The sequence below is a fragment of the Lygodium microphyllum genome, chromosome 10 (genome assembly GCF_053477565.2).
Source record: "Lygodium microphyllum isolate KBCC chromosome 10, Lygodium_microphyllum_v1.1.10, whole genome shotgun sequence".
NCBI lineage: Eukaryota > Viridiplantae > Streptophyta > Polypodiopsida > Schizaeales > Lygodiaceae > Lygodium > Lygodium microphyllum.
Genome location: NC_141144.1, coordinates 46,829,200 through 46,847,639, shown reverse-complemented (window position 1 = coordinate 46,847,639; position 18,440 = coordinate 46,829,200). Strand labels below are relative to the sequence as shown.

Here is an 18,440-nt window from a genome sequence, read left to right as displayed (position 1 = left end):
TTCAAGACGGAGTGTTTTCTACTCATATCCATTTAGGAGTTAGTTAAAAAAGTGGTAACGATTAGAACCTTAACAATGTAAGGTTCTAATCTTAACAATTAAAAAAGCGGTAACGATTAGAACCTTAACAATGTAAGGTTTGAATAGATCATAGATCATCATGACCGATGAGCACTTCAACGCTTGTTTATGTTAACGGCCACAAGGCACACATTCTATACTATTAAAATGATTGGGAGGAGCACCCACGGAGGGTTCAAGATAGACCCACGTATACTAAGGATGAACGGCCCGGATCAGATGAACCGGCCAACGGTTAGGGGCGACCGGGTATAGACGGTGGACGACTGCTAAAACTGGTGGGGCCTCCAAAGTTAGGGGGCCTTTGTCTCTCTCCCCCCGCTAACGTCTTGAAATCCGAGCGATCGCTGTCTTGTCGACGCCGTGCCTCCCCCCCCCTCTCACGAGGAAGAAAGATCTCTCCTGTTTGCTGCTGTCGTTTGTTCGTTTGCTTGCAAGGCGTTTGAATTTAGACCCTTGCTCCCCCATCAGACCTCTCCTGAACCTGATCCGAAACTCAGCCATGGTGGCCTCGCTCATCACCAGAGCCGTCATGTAAGTCCCCTTCCTGCATCCGTTTTTCAAAATGAGAGCAAGCGTCTCAAAGGATTTGTCTCAGGAATACATTGGAAAAGCAGCAAGCAGGACACTCTCTCTTTTTCGTGCAAGCAGTAGTTGGCTTTCATGGATCGTTGAACTTTTACGTCCAAGGATTGTATCAATTTGTATGGTTTATTCTTGTTGAAGATCACTCGGCTGTTCTTTAAGTCGTCTTCCTGCACTCATCGTCCTCCTGCACTCGTCTTTTCAAAAACTAGAGCCGGCTGAAAAGTTGGAAGGGTTGTATGATTTATTTTCTTTGAGGATGAATTAGCCGTCATTTTAGTCGTCTTCCTCATTCGATTTTTCACAAAAGAGAGCTGGCCTGCTGATGCCCTTCCTGCAAGCGTTTCAAGGAGGAATGCACTAGAAAAGTAGCAGCAGAATACTCTATTTTTCCTTGCAAGCAGTATTTCGTCTTTTTGGATCTTTGAACTTTTCCTTTGCTAAAATATTAATTCATTTCTGGACAGCAAGAAACAGAATTCATGTCATTCATTAAACGTTTTGGTTTATTGCATACACTCCTGTTGGGAGGCAAAGCCTGCCCCTTCAATAGAAGCTTTAATAAGAGCAATGCCTTATACTTGCTAGTAACGGATTGCATGCTTTACTCTTATTGACCTTACTGATCATTATCTCCTCGACACTAGACAGCTGAAGGACCAGATGTATCTGGGGTGAGATAAACAGGACATCATTGACAGACCTCTGCATGCATTTGAGTTTTTTACATTATTTCTTTTCCCTTTGTCAATTCTGGAGATGCCCTTTCAGCAGGTGATACGAACCTTTATGTGCATGTTGACCAAACGTTAATTTGAATTCTCTGCATTTGTGAGCTCCATTAAGAATGATGAATTCAGTGTATTTTCCTGTCATTTTGAACATTACTCACTCTATTATGTGGCATTTGCAACAGAATCATGTTAGGGTATGTCTATCCAGCATATGAGTGCTTCAAGTGCGTGGAGAAAAATCGACCAGATGTCAGCCAACTCCGCTTCTGGTGCCAATATTGGTATTGCTATCATTACTCAACTAATTTGTCTCGTTTCAGATCAGCTTTGAAGACAAGGCTTGGTATTTCAGACAGCTGCTGTTTCTTTCCTATTGTATTGATGTTTGATATGGCCAAAAATCCCCAAATTTGAAGGAATTAGGATGGAGTAATTAAATTCTGTCAGGTTTTTCTAATTGATCTTACACTATGTTGTCAAGCTTTGGCATGTTGCATCATCTTCTGTGCTGTGCTTGCTTATTTGCATGCCCTACATTTGTCAAGTCTTACCCTGCATTTATCAAGTCAGTGTTTGATATTGTGGCATTGATTTTTTTTGGTTGTGCCAGGATTTTAATTGCAGTCATTACTGTACTGGAAAGACTTGGGGATGCTTTCGTATCATGGTATGTTTAAAAAAACGTATGTGGGTCTGCTGAGCATACACAATCAACAATGCATTTATGCAGAATGTTCTTGCAGGTTACCGATGTATTGCGAGGCGAAACTTGCTTTCATTATCTATTTGTGGTATCCTAAAACTAAGGTATGTGCATCAGTTTTGTGTGATTGTGTTCATGATAGAGTACCTCATGCTTTTGTTACTAGGATGGCTTTCCGATAGGCTTGTCTCTCACTCACAAGGAGGTAGTTATGCACACTTACCAAGGAACTTATCATAATTGCGTTAAGGGGCGAGAAGAAGAGGGTGAAAAGGAAACAAATTTGGACCATTTCAGTGCTCTCAACTGTTGCTATCATGAACGACATGAGGATTTGCTTGTTGATCAAGGAAGAGAATGGGAGAGATGGGGTGTAACAAGTGAGCAGGAAGATGGAATAAGTATGTGCATGGATGTAACAGTTGCTTAAAGTGTGGCAAGCATGACCATCTATATTGCAATAAGCTTGAGTTACAATTTGCTTAGTCTGTAAACATACAGTTAGCTTTGACAATCAAACGAGTCCACTAGAATTTGTTGTTAGGACTTTTACACTAGAGGTGTTGGATTGTGTAACTTGGCATAGTTTGCATGGTAGATAATTAAGTAATTATACTTGCCCAACTACAGCCCCAAAAACGAAACAGAGCAAGAGAGGCACCAACCAAACCACACCTTGCTTTAGGGAATGCATTCCTTGATGTAGGGGTTTAACCAATGGATAAATTGTGGCAAGTTTGGTTATGGATTGTAGAATCAGCTTTAACTCTTTGTAGCATATCCATAACCAAGGGATAGACTCCAGCAAGCACGATCATGGATGATAGAGTTGGCTTATAACTCTACATAACATACCCATCATCAAAATCAGCTTTTACTCTCAGTAGAGGTTACTTGTGCTGACAATCAAGGAGTCCTCTCAAGTAGGGGTTTAAGAAATCAATAGAATGTGGCTAGCATGACCATATATGTTGTATTACGTTCATGATTCTAAGTTCACCTTTTAACTCTAGACTTTATTTGGCCTCTGGAGACTCACCCGAGATGTTGGGTTGTGAAAGTTGGCAGAGTGCTTGTGATACATAACTCTATGAACTTAAATACACTAAGTCAATTCTCACAAAATAAAAGCAATGTTTGAGGCTCCAAATGAACTTTTTAATAACAACAAGCCTTAGTTGAGCCTCAGGTGTTTCACAAAAGGGACCTCATGTATGGAAGTAACTCCAAAAAACATATTTGGTTAAATGTGAATTTTAAGTACCAAATAGAAAAATGTTTCTTGCCAAGAATTGGTTCTGTTAAAACAAAGCTAGGATAGCCTTGCTTGATTTAGAATAATTGTAGAAAGCCTGTTATGATGCAAATGAAGGTGCTTTGGGAAGTTCAGACAGTTTGCCTGAAGAATGGTGCATTTATGACTCATTTTCATCTGCAATCTGCAGAAATACCATATGTAAAATCCACCAGTATAGGAAGAGGTTAAAGCTACCTTGAAGTCCTGTAGGCTCTTTGGAACCTTTTGACAAGACTAGACAATACCTCTCTTAAAAAATACCTCTCTTAAAAAGAGTTGAATGGAGGGTGCAAATTTTCCTCATTTTTCATGTTGTTTTGGAAGGGCTTAAGAAGCACAAAAGCGCACAATTGTTTTTTGTTCTTTTGCTAAATGAGGCAAAGAATCACCTATTATACCAGATATTTCCACATCCTTTTGAAATCTTTTGATTGCATTAATCAGGTGTCCCATAAAAGGAACACAGCAATGGGAACAAGCTGCAATAGCAGCCAAAATAGCAGCATGTGCCCAACATTTCAGCCCGAATGCAGGTGGATAGAGCTGCAATAGCAGCTAACATAGCAACAGAAGAGTGGAGTTAGTAGGAGGCAGCCATCGTCAATAAAGCCCTAAGCATCACAAAGTGGTAGCGTCTCAGACATGCATGGAAGCCTGGACAGCAGTTGTGACTGAGCAGCGCCTTGTGTAGGAAGCCATCCTGTAAGCTCGCAAATTTTGCAAATGTCCCTTGTAGTCATCAGTTGCAACAGTGGTCCTCTCAGTAAGGTGGAATATGCAGCAGCTTGTGTATAGAGCAGCATAGCGAGACATCATGTAGTTAGTCAAGCAAGCTTCACTCGACATCCCTGAAGACTTGGTGTTGGTTTGAGAAGCTTCTGCAACAAAAAGCACAGAGAAGTGCAGATACGAGTAGAACCATGAAATGTGTTGGCTTGTTTAAGGTCCCTTTTCTTATTTATCCATAGTGAAGGATTGCTGGTGTCTGTGCATGGTTGTTGGAGGTCCTTTCTCAAGTTTAGCTTGGCAAGACAGCGGCAGCATTTGTGCCTGTCAGGTCTTCAGCATTTCATCCACAATAATGTCAGGTTTCAGAAGCAAGTGCATACTGCAGGTTTCACAGCCAGCAGCAAGTTTAGCAAGAGATTTCTTGTGGACATCTGACATGACTACAGTTGCTACAGGCAGCCTGGCAGTTGAACTGTTAGTTGCACACAATCTCTTTCATGCAATTTTGTAATCAGAGTATGTCGAAAGTCTCAGAAGCCAAAGCACAACAGCCCATATAAAATTATGTAGAAAGAGAATGACACGTTTGGATTAGCCACCTGAGGCTTGAGAATGAGGATCTATTCAAAAACGCTCTTCTTCATTAAATCAGGGGACTCTTCATCTTTTTCATTGGTCTTCCTCATTCTGTAGTATATACCGTATACTGGAATAATAAAGTTTAGCTGCAGATCTCCTCTTTGCTTGGTGTTGTCACATATCTTGGAATATCTTCATTGCAATGCATCCACACCTGAGCTTTTGCATGTAACAGTTTGCTTGATACGAGATGAAGGTGGCTGCTGAAACTTAGGACAGTCAAGAGTTTCTTGACTCTTCCTGATTCATATAACTGCTTATTTTCTGGTACCAGTAAAGTAAGATAAATTCCTCTGGTTTCATGCTTCGATGTTTAATGCTTTTTTGACCAGTTGATTCAGCTAATTCTTACATTCCAGTGGATAGAGTACTTTTGACACAGTACAGTGAGTTCATTGATACCTATAATTTGAAGTTGGGTGTTAAGAATTGACTAGAGTAGCGTGCCGTAATACTGGATTGGAGAACCTGAAACAGATTTTATGTTGTTGTATAGGGCACGATGTATGTGTATTCAACTTTCTTGAAGCCCTTTGTTGCTAATCATGAGCAAGAGATTGACCGTCAATTGAATGAGTTGAGGACAAGGTCTGGGGATTTGGCACTGCAGTTTTGGCATAGGGCATCTATATATTGTCAGTCCAGACTTATGGAATTTTTGCAGTACATCGCTTCACATGCTCCAAGATCTGTGCCTCAAGTAGGACTTCAAAACCCTTTTGGCTTGTTTTCCCCAACCAAGGTGTTCTTGTTTTGACTATCTACATTTTCGATTTTGCTGCAGGCTGGCCAATCTTCTCATGAACCTGTTGTTCACCAGTCATCCACTGCCAATTATCAGGGCCCTTCCCAACCACAGGGTCACCAGCAGCCACCTTCAAGCTATCCTCTGTCATCTGTTGTTGGATATCAGCGGCCACCCTCAAGCTATTCTGCATCCTCTGTCGTTGGCTATCAGCGTCCACCCTCAAGCTATCCTGTATCCTCTGTCGTTGGCTATCAGCAGCCAGCTTCAAGCTATCCTTTGTCATCTGTGGTTGGCGATCAGCAGCAATCCTCAGGCTACGAAGGCCATACACCTTCAGCTTATCCAGGCCAGGTGGGTTTTAATTTACCGTACCAGCCTTCTGCACCAATGTTGCCCACCAGCTACCAACCTCAAGCTTTGCAGCAGCAATCACATATACGAATTGAAGAAGTTGATCACGAGATAATGGAGACAAAGCATGCTCGAGTGACAGAGCCGGTTGTGACCATGCCAGCACAGAGGACGAGAGGCAGGCCAAGGTCTCGAAAGCATCAATGACTGAACTTACATTGTTCACTCAAGTAGCCGGTGTGTGCAGTTCCGCCTTGCAGATAAAGCCGTTCCAGATAATAGTTGATATTGCGAGGTTCCGGAGATGGATGAACTTGAATTGCCAGAAAGTCAGCAACTAGCTGGCCAGACAGTAAGTTTCTGTCTGGGTAACAGGCTAAAAATGAGCTGCGCTGGCGAGACGACAGTGTAAAGCAGGGAAAGATTCTGTCAGCAGTGCGACAAAGTCTGGCTTTGGTCGCTCTTTTTTAGGTTCCAGCTCCGCTCCGCATGGTTTTGGAAGTTGAAAACCATTCCTTGTAAATTTCGATTCCATTGTAAAAAGCATCGGAACAAGAATTCTGACTGATCAGTGGACTGCATTTGCTGTCAAATTTCTTTGATCAACTGAATAGAAGTGTTGGTTTTTGTCTGCACGCGCGAGCAGAGTTGCTACTGTAGATGATTGTTCCGAATCAGAGGAAACCCTACCCAATTGGCTACGAGCTACCTTTTCCTATCCACCAAGAAAGAAGGCTGGGCACTATTGCCGTGTCTTCCCCACAGGAAATAATATAGAAACTTGGAGTAAAATGTATAGGGTTTTAGTGGCAACTACCGGTCCGGTACATTAAAATAAAAATCCCGCTTGATGGGGATTCCGCCTCGCCTCTTAATCTTCCTTCACAAGCTTCGACTGCACTCGAGACTACAAGAACCACCGAAGTGAGATGAGCCAGAAAACGTGTGTTCCAATTGCCATGAATATAATAAACAGCCATTAGGCACGCATCAAAAAAACCAAAAAGCTTCGGCTGGCTGCACTACGGGGAAAAATGTGGGATGGTACCAGTCAGGTTTTGCTGCAAAATTTGCCTGTAAAACTGTGACAGAAAGAACCCTCGAAAAGAAGCCAGCCATGGATGATGGCCTACTTTAGCGATAGTTTGTGAGGCTTTCCGCTCCAATCATTAGCATGCACGTTATCTCCTCTTCCCAAGAGAGGGGACGTCTTTCTACGTTCTTAAATTGCCACGAAGGGTGTGACAAAGAATTGTCACTAATTCGCGGGCCGTCACTTTATTGGCCCCTTACCCTTGAGGCTTATATCCACACGCAGTAAAACTTACCTGAACCCCACCTCAGCCAGCTGGGAGAGACATTGTACGAGGACAGGCTAGAGCCTGCCACACGCAATAAAGCTCACCTGAACCCCACCTCAGCCAGTTGGGAAAGACATCGTATGAGGAGAGGCTGTTTTGAAGAGGCGAGAGAAAGGAGACTTGAGGGGAGAGCACGTATCAAAAGATGATTGCCACGCCTTTTGGACTCTTAACTTTGTCCGTGGAGGCGGCTTGAGGAGAGATAGCATAGCCTTATGAACTCTAACTTGTCCATGGATGAGGCTTGAGGAGAGATCACGCATATTCCAATACATCATTGCCATGCCTTTTCAACTACAATTAGTTTATGGAGTCCCAAAACTTCTAATGCGTAAGTTACGAGTGCGTAAGTAAGACATCTGCACATTATTAAACTTGGCCATAGACTTGTGGAAGTAAAATTTACCTAGGTGTGTCATGGCTCTTAAGTAGGTATACAATATGCTAACTAAATCTCTTTGTCAATAATAATGTTCATTTTATTGGTTTGTTGTGTTGTGTTGGCTGTACCTTGTAGCAAATTGAATTCACTTTCCAAATGTGCAATATTATGTTCTTTAAATGCTTACTATTATGTACGATTTGTATGGAGAATGCACAAGAAAATATGGTGATGTAGCCATAAGGGCCTACCTACATAAAGTGTTGATAAGTAGACATCCTACTAAATCTAGTAAATCTAGTAGGGCCATTTAATAGAGCAAGAAAGCAATAGAATGATCTCCAAATTTTGGGATAGAGTTTCATGATGGAGTCTAATAGAAATGAAGGCTAAGATGAACTTAGTGCCGATTACCTTTTGTTGGCAAAGCGTAAATGGTATTATGCATATTAAGGTCCATTGGAATATACTCTAGTAGGGCACAATATAAATAATTCGTTTGACCAAGTGAATGTGTGTTTGCATATGCAAGTACGCTTTTGCATATGCACACCAAAAGAACCTCCATAATAACCTACACCAAAAGAAAGTTCTAGCCTCTTCCACATGAAAATATTGAGGTACAGGGATGTGTGTTACACTTGTCATCACTCCATGACCTTATTCTCATGACTTTAAACTTGGTTTCCTTGGCATAGCTTCCATTGATATACACAAGCTTAACATTGGCATGTGTATTCATTTATGTATACTCAACACTCAAAGACTCATGTTGCTATATCTTGATCTCTCCCTCCCTCTTCTCCTACTTTAGTTCCAATCCAACAAAGACTCAACTATCTCTTAGCTATGTTGCTATGTCTCCCTCTACCTCCCTCTTCTTCTACTTTAGTTCCAATCCAACAATGCATGTTAGAAAGAAGAAAACTCAAAAGCTTAATGTGCACTCCTATGTGAGAGCAAATCAATGATGGGGTGTGAGATAGAAGTTATGGAGAGAGAGAGAGAGAGAGAGAGAGAGAGAGAGAGAGAGAGAGAGAGAGAGAGAGAGAGAGAGAGAGAGAGAATATAAGAAATTTTAGTTGATAAAATGAATGATACCCTTATTCTTTGTTATCTTCACTTATATATTACTATATAATGTGTACTAATACAAGGGGTGCCATTTAGTTATTAGCCATTGGCCTTTACCTCAATAACCTTCGAGTTATAGGCCAAGATACATTTTGGAAGTATAATAAAAAAGTGATTCAGATACTATCAAACTTTTGCATAAGGCTATCATTCGTATGGAATTTAATAAGCTCAATATGCTTGTCCTCAAGAACCTCCCTTATGAAGTGATACTTCATTCCAATGTGCTTTGTCTTTGCAGGAAAGGCATGGCTTCATGTCAACTAAATGACACTCTGACTATCACAATGCGATGTAGACATCCCTCTTGCGATGCCCAAGTCTCCCACTAGTAAATGAGTAAGCCTTATAGCTTTCTTACAAGCCTCAATGGTGGTTGCAATATACTTAACTTTAGTGGTAGATAAAGCCATACATGGCTTCAATTGAGAGACCCAAGAGATTGCATCACTTGTGAAAGTAAGGTAAAGCCTATAGTAGACCTCCTAAAGTCTACACTCTTGTAAACTTAACATCTACATATCCAAGAATAATTCATTCTTCCTTTCAAAGCATATTTATATAGCTCTAGTGCCATTTGTGTGTCATTATACTCTTCATTTCCTCCCGATGCTTCTTGCCATGGTTTGCAATATGTTTGCTAACCGCTATACTTGCATAGGCAATGTTTGGATGTGTAGCAACCATAGTGGACATCAAGCTACTAAAATTGGGGCTATCCTCTTGGCTAAGTTTCAAATATGGAGGCAACGAATATTGATTACCTTGTCTAGATGTGTAGCAACCATGGCAGACATCAGGCTATCAATTGCAAATGCATAAGGAACCTTAGTCATTTTAGCCTTCTACTAATTTAACTTAGGGTTGTCATCTTGGCTAAGTTTCAAATATGGAGGCAATGAAATACTAATTGTCTTATCCCTCTCCATGTTGAAACACTCCAATACCTTCCCAATCTATTCTTTTTGAGACAAATACATTATTCTTATGTCTCTATCCTACATAATACGCATGTCAAGAATGTGCTCGCAACATTTCCCAAGTCCTTTATACCAAAGTTTTCATGCAATATTTCCTTTAGTAGATTCATATCCATGACCAACTTCACAATAATTAGCAAGTATCCACATCCACGACTAATGTCCTAGCAATTAGCATGCCATATGTATAAAGAATTAAACATCATAAGACTACCATCCCTAGGCTTCCTAGTATATAAGTGGTTATCAATCTCATTTCTAATCTATCCCCAAGACCACATAAAGGCATCAAATGTATGATACCATTCCTTGGGAGACTATTTTAAACCATATCAGCTCTTAGCTAGCATACACACCAATTGTTCATTGCCTTCGACAACAAACTTTTGAGGCTGTTGCATATACCTTCTTTGAATCAAAATCGCACAAGGGATAGCCCATTTATCACGAATCTCCATGTCCACACACTTCTTAGATTTAGGATTAAGCTTTTTTTTATTGTCCTTTGGTACATGCATGAATGTTTAATAATGAAAGCTATTTAAGTGATCATTATTAGGTCTCTTTCTAGACCATAACTCCTTTGGAGCTTTTCCATCCAATGTCTTACTAGTGTTGGGGGTAAAGGCACTTGTGCCTAGCCACCCGTGTATTACAACACTAACAATACTTGCACACCTGTAGATTGTAGGTGACGGGTGCCCATCACTGTCACTTTATTCTTTATTATTTTAGTGACATTTGAATAAAGGAAAGGCTGGTCACACATTGTAACTATTGGAGTTCTCACATCTCTCTCTCTCTCTCTCTCTCTCTCTCTCTCTCCACCATAGCTCTTGCTTTCGCTCGTGTGCTTCCACTCTAGGCTCACTCCCTTCAATTGGTATTAGACTCGGGATTGCTTCAACTTTAATTCGAATACCTACAACATTTCACAGTCATGGGCAACCTTCAAGGTATGCATTGAGCTCCACCTCTATCTACTTATTCCTACCTCTTGATGCTTGGTCTAAGGCTGCAATAGGCCGTGTTTATTAGTGCTTGAGTCTCCAGATTGAGCAAGACAACCAACAACAGGGTTAGCATAGCAGGGTGATTTACGTTTTGCTATGACACCCATCTTCCCTGGCTCATTGCTCTCCTTCTCCAGCTCTTGTGGCCTCTGGCACTTGGGAATCAACTTTGGCAATCAACTTGAGCAAATACCCTTCTATCTATTGTATAAGACAATAGATTTTTTGTAACACAGGTTTGTGAAGGACTTGATCAATCAACTTGGTTATTATAGTTGGGCACCTATTGTAGTGGAAATAGCCCTTCTATCTATTGTATATGATAGTAGATTTGTTGTAACACAGGTTTGTGAAGGACTTTTATCAGAGTTTGAAGCTTTTTTATGCTTCTCTTCATGCCTATTGGTGTCAGAATCATTAGTGGATGTTTGTAAAATGTCTTGAGATGCTATTGAGCTATTTTGAGCCCACATTTGGCTTAGTTTTCTCAGAGATTTCCTTGCTGTAATAACAGGGCTGAATGTCATTTAATTGGGAAAAGCATATGCCTCTTATATTTGCTGTAATAACAAGGTTGAATGTCATTTATTTACGAAAAGTATATGCCTCTTGTCATTTGATGATTCTGGGGCTTGATATTGATTCCCAAATGTTAGCTTGACACTTGGGGAAGCTTGACATATATCTTAGAATGCTTTTGGAATTCGATTGAGCTTGCATTGGCTCAGCTTTAACAAAGATTTCACTGTTGTAATATAGTGGAAAACAAGCTTTTCTCAAGAAACACTAAATGCCTATTGCTCTTGGATGTCATTTGGGTGCTTCCTACAAATATATCGATACTTAGAATTGGTCTATGTACTCAATTATGCTCTTGGATGCTCTTCAGCTTTGATTTTGAAGTAGCCAACATCCATTTTGACTATAGTTGTATGCCTTGGTTGCTTCAGTGGGCTATGTAGTTACAAGCTTGAAATACATATTGGATTTTATGCTTTCTGGATGTATGCTCTATGGATCTTGGATGTCTAAATTTCATCACCATGATGTTTTGAGCTTTGCTTGCTCATTTGGCATTCAACTTTTTGCTTCAGGGGGGCTACTCAGCTTTGTGTATTGAGCCACATTAGCACTTGGATATACTACACATTTGGTTCATGCAGTTGATTATCCTAGTGAGACAATGGGACTCATGTGACACGTACATGCTCTCTTGATATTTATTGGATGCAATTTCCCTATCGTGGGTTTATTTGATCTCTTGGTTTGGACCTGGTATTTATGTTTGTTAGGGTGTTGTTAGTGGTATTTATATGCTTCTAGGTTATGTATTGAGCTTTGGTTAGAGCTTTGGTTAGTGGGTTATGCATTTGATAGTTTTGTTCATCTACCCTTGAGACCTACCATGTGCATGATATCTATGGCTATTGCATGTATGGTTGCTCACACACCGCAATTGTGATAGTCTTCAGTGCCAGTTATTCTTGGCTTCTTCCTTCTTGGTTTCTCATAGTTGGTTGTTGGCATATTGCTATAGTTTATTACAACATGTCATTTCAATTTTATGCATTCTATTTTTTAGGGTAGTCACCTGGACTTGATAGTCTTTTGCTTACAAATTGTGGACAACTCATTACTTTGGCAGTATCTCCTATCTCTTTGATTTAGGAGTGGTTTTGGGACTAATTTGTAGGATATTACAACATCTCACCTTGCCCTTCTGTGTACTTGCTTGGTCTCATTATGGCTAGTGGTTCTCATGATAGTGCTATCTTTAATATTGAGAAATTGGATGGGACCAATTATAGTTATTGAAAGACCCAAATATGACATGCTTAAGTGCAAAAATAGCATATTAGACCACTTAAAAATGGGAGTGCCAAACCCAAAAACATTACGATTGAGGATTGGGATGAACTGGATGAGCTATGCAAGTCCATAATCATTTGATCACTCTCTAAGCACATTCACTACAATGCTATAACTAAAAATCAGACTGCATATGAGCTTTGGACATAGATTAAGAATCTTTATGACAAGTAAAGTCCTGCATCTCAAATGTATTGGTTGAAATACTTGATAGAACTTCACATGAAGGAGGGAATTTCTATGTTTGCACACTTGAGTGAGTTTCACTCCATCATAAGCCATTTAGCTTTGTAGGAGATTGAGTTCAAGGATACTTTGCATCCTTTATTTCTACTTGGTAATCTACCTGAGTTTTGGGACACTTTTTGTATTGTTCTATGTGCTAGGATGGGGCTGAAATTGTAGGATATTGAGAGTGCCCTCTTGACAGAAGAGGTGAATAGGGAGAATATGGATGCTTTCCATACGTCACATGCATTAACTGTGAGAGACCAACATGATGTAAATGGCCGTGGTAGAGACTCTAATAGCTATGAGTCTTGGACACGTGGATAGTCTCACAGTAAGTCCTGTAGCCATAAGTCCGGTCATACTTGTCATTATTGTAGAAAAGTAGGTCATATTCAATCATAGTGCCAAAAAATGCGCAAAGAAAAATGCAAGGAAAAGAGAACGGGTAAAGTGTAAGAAAAGAATGATATATTGTGCCTAGCAAGTCTAGTGTTAAGATTACGGAGATTAATGTGGTGTAGCGTGATGTATCAGACGATCTTATCTTGGCAGCTTTTTCTTTGGATGCTTCATAGCTAACTAATGCTTAGTCAAGATATAATCAATGTTGGTTGTTGATAGATTCAAGGGCTTCCTTTCATGTGACCCTTCATAGAGAGTGGTTTCACTCCTATCATAGTAATATGACTGGATCTGTTCGTTTGGGTAATGACCTAACATCAGAGATAGTTGGTATTGGTGATGTCTAGTTGCATTTTGGTTCAGGAAACATGTTTACTCTTCATGATGTATGTCATGTACCAGCTCTCACGAGAAGAGTCTTATCTTTGCTGGCACCTTGGGTGATGCAGGTTATGCTGTCACTTTTGATCATTCCTTATGGAATTTTACTCGTGGAAATCTTGTTATTGCACACGGTACTAAGTCTAGTCTCGAGGGGATCACTCATGAATATATGTATATATCACGTGAGTTCAAACTAAAGGGTTTTAAAAACACCATTTTTATATATTATTTACATATAGAAGGGTGTTATATAAATGGGTTACTTATAGATTAAATAACAAAGGATTATATTTTATTTAAGAAAACTGCACGGATAAGGATATTTATAAATAGGCCTTGAATGCACGTGATATAGAGGATATATATAGAGTGAACTTCCCGAGAGTCTAGTACCCTTTATCCTTTGCTTGTATTTGGGTTAGTTGACCATGTTTTGGTTGTGGTTGTAGTTCCACATGTATCTTTTTGGCATCGTTGCCTTGGGCACGTCTTTGAAAGGAATGAAAATGCTTATTAGTTTTTCCAGTATCTTTCACCACTAGATTATAAGCATTTTGAGTCTTGTAATCATTGTTTATATGACAAGTAGACACATATTATGCATAAGAAGTCTAGCATGAAGCGCTTGGGTGAGCCTTTGGCTCTTGATCATTCGGATGTTCCATGCCTTGTTAGTTTCGCTAGGTGGTGCAAAGTACTTTGTCACATTCATTGATGATTACTCACATAAGGTTTGAGCTTACCCTACTAAGCAGAAATTGGATGTCTTGTCTATCGTTCTGCTCTTGTTGAGAAAAAGTTTGGCTATAGACTGAAATGCCTAAGGTTAGATAATGGGGGTGAGTATGTCTTGAAAGCTTCTGAGCAGTTTTGTGATGAGCAGGGTATTAAGCATCAATTGATTGCCCCTTGCATCCCTCCCCAAAATGGTATTACCGAACGAATGAACATGACAATTCAGGAGAGAGTCCACAGTATGCTTAGCCATGCAGGCTTATAGTAATACTTTTGGGGGTACTGATGCAATTACTATTGTCGTAGACTTGATTAACCGGTCCCCTTACACTACTATTGATTACCATGCTGCAAAGGAGATATGGATTGAAAAACCTCCATCATATGCTCATTTGCATGTCTTTGGTTGTGAGGCATTTTGCCATGTTCCCAAGGACAAGCGCAATAAACTAAATCCTAAGTTTGTGAAATGCATCTTGCTTGGTTATGTGGGGATGTAGGTCAGATGGGCTATCACCTATGGGATCCACATGCTTACAAGGTTATCCATAGCCATGATGTAGTTTTCCATGAGAAAAATGTGCATAAGTAGCTTGAGCAGGTGGTTGAGGTACACACGATGATATTTAGGAGGAGCCTCTTGCTCCCTTAAAGCCAACTAGACAACTTGTAATAGTAGCTGATGCTCTAGTGGCCTAGGCTCCACTTGTTGTGCAGGATCTGCTTTTTTGAGATGCTCTACTAGAGCTAGACATTAGCCGGAGCACTTTACGCTCTCTATGGGTTATATTATGGTTTGCAGGTGACCCTCTCTCTTATGATGAGGCCATGCACATAGATGATAGTTACTCATGGGACATGGCTATCTAGTTGGAGTTTGACTCCTCATGATAGTTACTCATGGGACATGGCTATCTAGTTGGAGTTTGACTCCTCATAGTCAAACCATACATGGGATTTGGTTCCTTTGCCTAGTGGCAAGAAGGCATTGCCATGCAAGTGGGTATACAAGCTGAAAAGTATCCCTCAATGCCCCAAGCTTGCTTATAAGGCCAGATTGGTAGCTAAAGGTCTCAAATATGAATATGCTATTGACTTTGATGAAGTCTTTTCTTTTGTGGTCTTGGTACTAGCATTGGTTGCTCAGCTAGATCTGGACCTAGTTGTGATTTTGGTACTCTATGTGGATGATATACTTATTGTTGGTAGAGATCTTGATGAGTTGGATGCCTTGAAAAAACAGCTCAAGAAGAGCTTTGAGATGAAGAACATGGGATAGGCCTTGCATATTCTTGGGATGCACGTCACTTGCAATTGCTCTAAGGGGCTCATTTATCTGCATAGGAGTATGTCTAGAAAGTCCTTAAGCGGTTTCATATGCTGGATGATAAACCTATTGGCTATCCTCTACCTTCTCATGTGAAGGTTAGCCAGGTTGATTGTCCACAATCTTGTCTGTAGTTTGATGAGCAAATAGCCAAGAGGCCAAGTTTCCTTGTGCATCCATCGCGGGTAGTTTGATGTATCTCATGATAGCCACTCATCTTGACATAGCATTTGTAGTGGGAGTTGTGGCACACTATATGGCTATACTTGGCAGATGACATTGGGATGCTATCAAAGGTATCATGAGGTACTTGAAGGGCACAACAACTATGTGCATATGTTATGGTGGCTAGGATACAGGAGTTGTGGGGTACACTGACTCTAATTATGCAGGACATGTAGATAGTAGGAAATCCACATGTGGATATGTCTTCTCCTTTGTTGTAAGTGCTATTTCTTAGATGTCTAGGATATAGAAATGCATGATCCTCTCTAGTACTGAGGCCAAGTATGTTGTAATCACCGAGGCTTGCAAAAGGATATTTGGTTAGGCTGGCAGACCTTGGTATTACTGATATGGTCCCTACACTGCATTCAGATTCTATGGGTGTTATCCAATTAGCCAAGAAATTAGCCAAGAGAGGTCGTTGAGGACAAGTCTATTGACATTGTCAAGATCTCAAACAATTGACCAAAATCCTGCACATTTGCTTACAAAAAGTCTCTCAACGAAGCATTTTGCCTAACTTAGGAAGTTGATGTGTGTTGGATGAGATGCCATCGTTCCTCATCCTATTGTACTTATGTACATTTGTACTTTGTCATATTCTCTCCTCAATAGGGGCACATTCACCTTTAAGTGAGAGGTTGTTGGGGGTAAAGGCGCATGTGCCTAGCCACCCATGTATTACTACACTAACAGTACTACCCACACACCTATACATTGCAGGGGCCCATCACTATCACTTCATTCTTTATTCTTTTAGTGATGTTTGATTAAAGATAAGGCCAGTCACACATTGTGACTATTGGAGTTTCCACATATTCTCTCTCTCTCTCTCTCTCTCTCTCTCTCTCTCTCTCCACCATAGATCTTGCTTCTACTTGCATGCTTCCACTCTGGGCTCACTCCTTTCAACTAGGAGACCTATTGATGAAATGCTCTATTGTCTTTATAGCTTCAACCCAAAACTCATTAGTGAGACTAGCATTAGAGAGCATAGTATAGACCATTTTTTGAATCATCATATCTATCTTCTCAACCAATTGTACTTTTTGCAACATAAAAGTGAAGCATTTGAAAAGTTTTTGGAGTTTAAAGACATGGAAAAAAGGAAATCTAGGAGCTTTATAAAATACTATATATTGGATAATAGGGGACAATATGTCAAATGGGTTCTCTTACTATTTGAGAGACAATGGGATCAAAAAATAGGTGACATGTAGGTATGCACCATAGCAAAATGATGTGGTAGAAAGGAAGAATATGATTATTGTGGAAGTAGTAAGGGCAATGATGAATCAAATGCACATGCCCTTGACTTATTGGGATGAGGCAGTACATACTGCAATCCATATCATGAACATGGCACCTATAGCTTTGACTCATCACATGTCTCTATATGAGAAGTTGTATAGAAGGACACCTACATTGCATACCTTAGGGTGTTTGGTTGTGTATGTTATGTACATGTCCTTGATGATTTGAGGAAAAATATGGAACCAAAGGTCATTAAATGGATTTTTCTTAGGTATCCGTATGAGAAGTAGGGCTACGAAGGTTATGATCTTGTCACTTATTAGGTTTACATAAGCAATGATGTGAGATTCAGTGTGATGAGCATGAGTCTTGGTATCAACCAAAAGCTATAGTTGAGATGTATGTCTATGAGAATAGTGATGATGATGGGTATGTAAATAAAATTGTAGTACATAATGCTCAAAGAATTTGGCATGTTGTGTCTAGACCTCAAGATCATGAAGAAAGTAGTGTTAGTTATAGTTCATGGAGTGGCAGGTTGAGGAGTGTACAAAAGAGGATAGGAATTGCACAAGGAAAAAAGACAATGGATGAAATTTTTGAGGATGAGTCTACAGATAATAAGTTTGATACACCATATGTAAGAAATCTAGGGATAAAGAGTGCAAGAAATTATATTCCACCACATGTAAGAATGGTTGAGACATTGTTTAGTGCACCTCAATTGAGGAGATTGGATAGAATGAGGCATCTAATGGATAGATTGACATGTAATGCCTCCATGAAGATGCATTATACATACATGGGATTCTATGTTGAGCATATAGAGCCTACTTGTATTCAAGGGGTAGCTACAAACAAAGATTGAAAGAATGTTATGGATGTGGAAATGGATGCATTGACAAATAATAAGTCATGGGATCTAGTTGATTTGCCTTATGGCAAGAAGGAAATGGAATGCAAGTGGCTGTATAAAGTCAAGTGCAAATCTAATGGTTCATTGGAGAGATATAAAGCAAGGTTCATTGGAAATGGTTATGCTCAAACATATGGTTTGGATTATGAAGAGACATTTAGTCCAATGGCTAAAGATGACTACAGCGAGATTGATCATTGCATTAGTTTCTATCTATGACTAGAAATTATTCCAAATATATGTGAAGAATGCTTTTTTGAATAATGCATTGGAAGAAGAAGTAAACATGGATCAGCCCACCAACATGATATGTACATCCAAAACATCCACATTATGTGTGCAGATTGAAGAAGGCATTGT

At 40.0% G+C, this 18,440-nt stretch overlaps 1 protein-coding gene across 1 annotated transcript; it reads left to right on the top strand.

Annotated features, from left to right (window-relative positions):
* The first annotated feature begins 405 nt into the window (after positions 1 to 405).
* On the top strand, positions 406 to 6,502 carry LOC148029961 (HVA22-like protein j). Its single transcript, XM_087686242.1, has 6 exons — positions 406 to 615; positions 1,583 to 1,681; positions 2,011 to 2,067; positions 2,144 to 2,207; positions 5,265 to 5,468; positions 5,553 to 6,502. Exons 1-6 carry the CDS (start codon positions 584 to 586, stop codon positions 6,072 to 6,074), a joined length of 978 nt encoding a protein of 325 aa, XP_087542368.1. The 5' UTR covers positions 406 to 583; the 3' UTR covers positions 6,075 to 6,502.
* The last annotated feature ends 11,938 nt before the right edge of the window (positions 6,503 to 18,440 follow it).